General features: G+C 37.7%; 1 protein-coding gene across 1 annotated transcript in view; it reads left to right on the top strand.

Annotated features, from left to right (window-relative positions):
• mrps27 (mitochondrial ribosomal protein S27) overlaps positions 1–4,173 on the top strand; it is a 71,119-nt gene extending 66,946 nt beyond the window's left edge. The window contains exon 11 of the mRNA XM_052019188.1: positions 3,800–4,173. Within this exon, the coding sequence (XP_051875148.1) occupies positions 3,800–4,039 (240 nt within the window). The 3' untranslated portion in view covers positions 4,040–4,173. The remainder of the gene's footprint in view (positions 1–3,799) is intronic.
• Positions 4,174–7,693: the final 3,520 nt, after the last annotated feature.

The following is a 7,693-nucleotide window of genomic DNA, read 5'->3' on the forward strand; positions in this document are numbered from 1 at the left end:
TTTCCCTGGGTAAAATGTGTTGCAAAACTATTAATGCCTATGAACACTAGCCAATGGCACTTTCAGATTTGAAGGCACATTCTACCACTCTTTTGCCAATTTTGTGATAATGGTTTGCAGTGAGATGTGTAAGTGGTTCATGACTAAGTATCTTAGACCCAGGGGTTGCTCAGTTTAGCAATTGAAAAGCAAATAACTGTAGGTGCTGGAAGTCTGAAATATATACACAAAACGGCGGAAGTACTTTGCAGGTCGTATCGAACTCATGGAGAGAATCAGATAATGTTTGAGGTCAATGACCTTTCATTAGAAAGTTGTATCCTCTGATGAAATGGTATAGTCCTGAAATGTTAACTTTATCTCATTCCAGAGGTGCTACCTGATCTGTTGAACATTTCTATCATTTTCTGTTTTTATTTCAGATTTCCAGCATCTGCAGTTTTCTTGCATCTTCTCTTTTCAATTTAGCATGAGGTTGCTAGTAGTGGAAGGAGTGGTACGATTTGGGCATGAAAGTAAATGAACACAGAATACTTAGGTTGTGTATCCCTATATTCTTTGCTTTTATTATTTCTGTTTATGTTTTCATACAGCTTCCTTGCACTTATGCAAACTTAATGGGCTAGATCATGGTTGATCCAGCTTGCTCCCCACACTATCCTCACATCCGTAGATCTTGCAGCAGTGTGGGTCTGATTGTATTGGAGGCCTCACTGCATTTGCTGCCCCACATAATGGAGGCAACTAAGCCTCATGTGGTGGATGCTGAGGCCCTGCCCTGACCACCTTTCTGTCAAAGCTTTGAGTAGTTCTTAAGTGTTTTTTGAAAAATTTACAGCATTTATCTTTTCTGTGAAGACTGGTGATCCCATTCAAAATGAATCAGTAAATGTAGTAATGAGGTACTCCCCCAAATGAATGGGATTGTGTTGTGTACACCTGCCTTCCCCAGTGTACAGCTGTGGGACAAGATGTGAAGTTTATCAGCTCTGAATTTTTGTGCTCTTCCTCTGGACTACATACTAGATCCAGTGCATTCAAGGTCCAGTACCTCTGATTCCCAACTTGTTCCTGGCTTCTGCATTGCAATGCACAGGCACAGAAGTCAGAGGCAAGCTGACCATGTGTTGCAATTTAGCAGGTGGTTCTCTGTGGAACCATCAACTAATACTCAGCTCTTGCCCAGAAGTTCTCAAAAATCTTTTGTAATTGATTCCACAGAAGAATTCTTGTCAAAAAATTAATTCTGCCCTCAATGGCTTTAAACAAGTTGTATCATAGCAACAGTTGTACTCTGTGGATAGAAGATTGGAGACCCAGTACAATGACTAATCAGGGAATGAATTTCTGGGCATCTGTTTTTTATGCTTTGTGACAAAGTAAATAGAAACTGGTATGTGTGGTTGCAAAAGTTTCTGTCCCCCTCTTTGCCTACAGTGCTTTACATAGGTTCCTTGTGTGTATTTTCCTCTCCATCATCTGTGTCCTTCCTGTGTATCTCAGTTCTGTCCTCATGTGGTTTTATCTGTTACTCTTTTGCTTCTTGAGGGGTAGCCCATGTGGAGCATAAATACTAGTGTAGTTATATTGATTGGCATATTTCTGTCTTGTATATTTAGAAATTTTCTGTGTTCATCTGTTATATGTTACTGCTGTCCTTATCCAGCTTAGTTTTCTGTTCTGTCTTTTTCTTAGTTGACATGTTCCTACGTCAGTCTCAAATTGCAATTTCTGCTGGAAATCCAGAACAACAACTGAAAATACATTGGAATTCTGCCAGTGTCTGTAAAAAAAACCAAAGTGTTCCTACTTTTTGGGATGGCTCTCTTTGCCAAAACTGAAGATTGAGATAAATAGGCAATCAAAATGTAGAAAAATATGCAAACCACCTGATAGCCATTCACAGAAGAGGACTTAATCTGCAAACTTTCATGAAAAACTGGTGATATAAAAGACAATTAGTGAGACAGGCATTAAGAACAGAAAAATGATTATGCCATTTGTGGGAATGGCATGAAAAGAAATAGCAATGATCCAAGTGCAAAAGATAGTGTGGAGAGAGGAAAAAAAAATCTGGAAAACTTAATGGTGACCCAGCAGATATAAACCGTAAATAAAATAAATGAGGCTGCATCTGCCAAGAACATTACATGGAAAAAAAACAGATGCACCACAAGTCCTCCAACCCACATCATTCCTGAAAAGGAATTTGAAGTTGTTTTTATTGGGAAAGTCACTGGTGCAGCTCTCCTAGTTCTTTGCATCATGCCATTATTTACATACTCCTTTGTCCTCATACCTACAACTTTTAACGATTGGTCTTCTTATGTCAGTTCTGTTTGCATTAGAACAGTTCACACATCATTTTGAATGCAACTCTTTGAGTGGGGTATCTGATAATTTTCTCTCCCCTTTCTCTCTTTCCTCTACCTTTTTCATCTTTACTAATGTATATTTTTCTAGTCATAATTTTGATGGCAGATATTCAAAATTGCACATCGCCTTTTCTCTTCATTGATACTGATCAATCTTACATTTCATATTTTTATTAATAGTACATAATCTAATTCTCTAAAATGAGCTAATCTGCTCTTGTTCAGTCCACTCGTGTTGCTTTGCTTAACTTGGCAGGGGTCAGTGGTTGATGTAAAACCAGAAAATGCTGGAAATACTCAGCAGGTCATGCAGCATATTTACAGAGGGAAACAGAGTTAACAGTTTGGGTTAATGCTCTTTGAGAACTAAGAAAACTTGAAGATCAAATATTGTTTAATTGCAGAGCAGTGGGAAGGGCAGAGAGAGCAAAAGGGATGTCTTTGATAGGGTGGAGATTGAGAGACTGAATTACATAAGTGGTGGTGATGCTTGCTGATGTAGTGGTGAGGGCTTGTTGATCACAGATGATTAATGATGATTTATCTAAAAGTGATATAAATAGGAGAAACATGAAAAAAAGTGCTGAAACTATAAGATGCTACAGAAACAAAAATATAGCCTGATGGAAATACTCAACAGTTCAGATGGTGCTGATACAAATTGGAGAGGCTGGTTAACAAATCATTGAATTCACTTTTGAGTACTGAGGTCTCTAACATGCCTAGTTGGAAGATGAAATGCTATTCCTTGTGTTTATGTTGTAGCAGCATCAGAGATCACGGTCAAGAGTAGGAGTGGAATGCAGAATTAAAGTGATTGGTAACTGGAAGCTTTGTGGACAATGTCTCCCCTACATTGGAAAACAAAACGCTTCCAGATTGGGTGATGGGTTTGCAGAACAGCTCCATTCAGTGCTTGAGTGATCCTGAGCCTTTAATTGCCTGTCACTTTAATTCCACATCCCATTCACATTTTGACCTTTATCTTTGGCTTTTTATACTATTCTAACAAAGCCCCATGTAAGCTTCAGGAATAGCATCTCATCTTCTGACTTGGCACATTATAGCCTTCAAAACATAACACTAAATTTAAACATATCAGATAACTGGACCTTCAAGTTTGTATCTGAACTTGTCATTAACCTGAAGCATTAACTCTTTTTCTCTCTCCACATATGCTGCCTGAGCTGTGAGTATTTCCAGCACTTTTGTTCTTATTTCAGATTTTCAGCATCTGAAGTTTTTTGCTTTTCACTCAATGATTTATGTTGATTCCAGGAACAAGTTCCTTTGATTCATTGTATTTGTACATCATCTTAGTCTGTAAGCTTCTAATAATGGTTTTGAGAGCCTCATTATAGACTAATTGAAACTCTCTTCTAGATTTGTATTCTACTAATGGCGGATATATATTTTTCTGGTAGGAACTACATGCAAAGCTAGAGTCACTTGGAAAGATTGAAGAAGAAAGTCTATTGGCGCAAACAGACAAGCTCATCAAAGAAAATCTTCCATTATCTGAAGCTGATGAGATCCTTAATTATGAGAAGAAGTTAGAAAAATGGGAAGAAGAACGTGCTGGATTGATTCAGCGTGAGGAAGAGTTGAGGGAGAAAGCTCGTCAGGAAAGAGAAGCCAGACTAGCAGCAAAAGCTGCAAGTTAGACCTATTTAAGTGCTCCTCACTCCTGACCCCCACCCTTTGGACCTTCTATGAATGTTACTATATTGATTAAATCGTGCCATGAAACACTGTGTAATATTTTTGCATTCTAATTAATAAACAGTAAGAGCATTTATGATTCTTGTTGAATGAGATCTGTAAAGCTTAAGATGTACATTTTCCCCAAGGTAATTTTATTCAGATTTCTGTAGATGAAGCAGAACACTAGAAACAGACAGCATCTATAAAAACAGTTAATGTTTCAGAGTTAAGGTTAGAAGTGACAAAAGGTCTTTGACTTGAAATGTTAACTGTTTTTCTTTCCACAGATGTTGCACGATCTGAGTGTTTACAATGCTTTCTGTTTAGATTTCAAATTTTCAGCATCTGTAGTTTTTAATTTCAATGCAAGAGGATTTGAGTGCAGGAGCAAAGACGTCTTGTTCAGCATGGAGGGTCCTGGTGAGACTGCTTCTGCATTACATATTCTTTATTTGTTTTTGGGATCTTGTCATCACAGTGAGGCCAGCATTTATTGTCCATCCCTAATTGCCCCTGAGAAGGTGCTGATAAGCCACTGCATTAAACTGCCAGAGTGCTCTTTGGTGGGAAGGAATGATGAACTGGACCTGTGATATTTCCAAATCAGGAAGGAAGACAGTTTGGAGGGAAACCTGCAAATGGCGGTGCTCCCATGTAACTGCTGCCATTGTCCTTGTTAGAGGGTGGACGTGTGGGACATGCTGTTGGGATAGACTAAGCAAAATAGTAGGAGGTTAATAGGCTGATTGGAATAGACAGTACGATTTGTAGATGATACTGCAGGTAGCGTGCCAGTCAAGTGGGCTGTTTTCTGATTGGTTTGAGTTTCTTGAGATGTTGGCATTTCACTCATCCAGACAAGTGGAGAGTTTTCCATCACATTGTCACCAGTAGATGATGGAAAGGATTTGCGCTGTGAGACAGTGAGTCACTTACAGCCTCTGACCTATCGTAGCCATGGTATTTATCTGACTGGTCCAATTGCTATTGGGAGATATAAACTTTAATACAATTTGGAGAGTAAAGCGCCACTGAAAGTTAGCATTTTAGATGTGCTCAAGTTGTTTGAACGAGGTTGTAAAATTCTAGAATTATGAAGTTTCCACTGGAAAATTATTTTAAGTTATTTTTGGAGAATGACTTTATCTTTATTCCACTTTAAACAGATATTGATGAATTGTTTCAAATGAATGTATATAGACCTTAATGGGAAAATCCCTATTTTAATTTTTATTTCCTGGTAAACATGTTAAGTCTCTAATTCAATCCTGATTCAAATCATTTATTAGACCCTTTATATATGGTTTAGATCAAATCAAAGAGCTAGTAATTAATAGTCATAAAGTAAAAATATTGGAGTTTAGTTCTTTCTTACTCATTCTGACCTCTGACAATTTTCATAAACCATAATCTAAAGTTTCATTTTACTCCTTACTTTGTCCTTGTACTTATTTATGCACCCAATATATCAGTTTGTCATTCTAAAACAGGCCACCTTAAGCTGTTAAGTGAATCTTTGCAAAATAATCCTGTTCTTCCAAAAGGGTTGTTGCAATGCAATGAGTGTCACATTCAGAGAATGAAAGCAAAAATATGTATACATGTGTCTGGTGGGGTAGAGATGGGTAATTGAATATATCTTTACTTCATCTCCAAATGGGAAATTAAGGTAGATAATGAAGGCTAACAGTGTAGAATGATTAAATTTGAAAAGATTAAAAGCAAAAGTGAGATATTATAGAAGTATTGATGCCAAATCAAGTTTTAAAAAACTGAAGCTTATACAAGGAAAGCAATATGAAATGGTTAAAAGTTTTATGGTTTTGAAGTTCTTTGAGAGAGTGTGTTCTATTCCAGTATGAATCTTGGCCTTAGAACAGCAAACATAGCAAAGGAAGAGTGTTTGAACCACTAGATTTAAGAAGTTGCCTAATTATTCATTAGTATCTCCAACTATGGATACATAAACAAAACATTGATGAGCTAGTAATCTATAACTAGTAATCTGCATTTCAATCTTTTTCTTTTTACGGAGTTTAACCAAGGCATTGGCTGGTTTTATATTCTGTTTTTCACACATCTATACAAGTATATATTTTGTAAGTACTTAATCTCCAATTTTCTCCCTTTTAAAGTGAAGTTTCATGCCAGAATATAGTCAAACAGACACCAGCAGTTTCTAATTTCTTCACCAAGTGAATGCTTCAAATGTGAATTTCATCAGTATGTGGTTATAGTTTACAGACATTGCAATTAAGGCTGCTTCCAACTGGGGGTTCATATATCCATTTTCCAGTATAGATCATTGGATTATGATTCATGTATACTGACAAACATATGAATTTTCCTAGTCCAGGTTCCTAAAAGCCAATTGTAGTGCCTCTTGTCTATGCAGAAATCAGCTAGTTGATCCAAGACTCAGGTTTGTACTTGGTATTGTCCTAGCTTTCAGAATCTAGGTTTTGCCTGATTTCTTTTTAATTGTTATTCAGCAATGTACAAACTGGAATAGAGATAGGAAAAAAGCAACTTGATTCTAAATGCAAATTAGTATCTCCAACTATGAATACATAAACATTGGGCTATTAATCTGAAACTGAAAAGGTGATGTTATCACGTGAATTCTTTCTGTGAAGAACTAAGCTGATGGCCACTTAACCTCCATCCAGATGGTCTCTTCATGATCTTAAAACTCTCCTTCAAATCCACTCTGCTTTTTTCTGCTCCAGTGGAAATGCCTCAGTATCTCAAGACTCAAAGCTATGTACGTCATCCTTGGTAGTCTCATGGTGAACCTTTATTGTGCATCATGGCAAAAATGGACAAGCAAATATAGGAGTAATAAAGCCCATTTTATGCATAGAATCATCTCAACTGTACCTGGCTCCTATTTATAAAACCCAAAATTCTACTTGCCTTTTTATTGGTTTCATCCATTTACACTTCCACTTTCAGGGAACGTTACCGTTGTACCCTGCCACTTCAGCTGTTTTTACTCCAACAGAAGACTTGGATTATTGAAGTGCTACTCTGAGGCCATTCAATATAATCATGGCTGATCTGCCCCAGGCCATCGCTTCTGTGCCAGTTCGTCTTAGCTCTCAATTCCCAATCTATTAAAAATTAATGTATTATTTAAATATTTCCAGTATCTAGTCTACACAACCTTCTGGGGTAGAGAATTGTGGAGATTCACCACCTGTGAGAAGAAATTACTGCTCCCTTACCTTGTAATTCAGCATCTATTCTGTCAGCCTCCATGAATACTGTGAGCTCATAACTTGCGGACCAGCCTTTTATGTGCCTTCTGGAAATCCAAACACAATTACAGCTGCAGGTTCCCGGCCCTCAATTATTTGGCTAGAGGGGCTGAGTAGCCTATTCCCTCTCCTATATTCTTATGGATTCACATATGGCACAGAAACAGGCACTTTGCCCCATCCCAGGTGACAACATCCCAGTGAATGAAGACGAGACTGCAGATGTTGGAATAAACTGCTGGAGGAACTCAGCAGTCAGGCAGCATCTGTAGACGGGGATGAACAATCGACTTTTTGGGTTGAGAGCGTTCATCTGGACTGAAAGAGTGGAGATAGCTAGTATAAAGAGGTGAA

The sequence above is a fragment of the Pristis pectinata genome, chromosome 7, assembly GCF_009764475.1.
Source record: "Pristis pectinata isolate sPriPec2 chromosome 7, sPriPec2.1.pri, whole genome shotgun sequence".
Lineage (NCBI taxonomy): Eukaryota > Metazoa > Chordata > Chondrichthyes > Rhinopristiformes > Pristidae > Pristis > Pristis pectinata.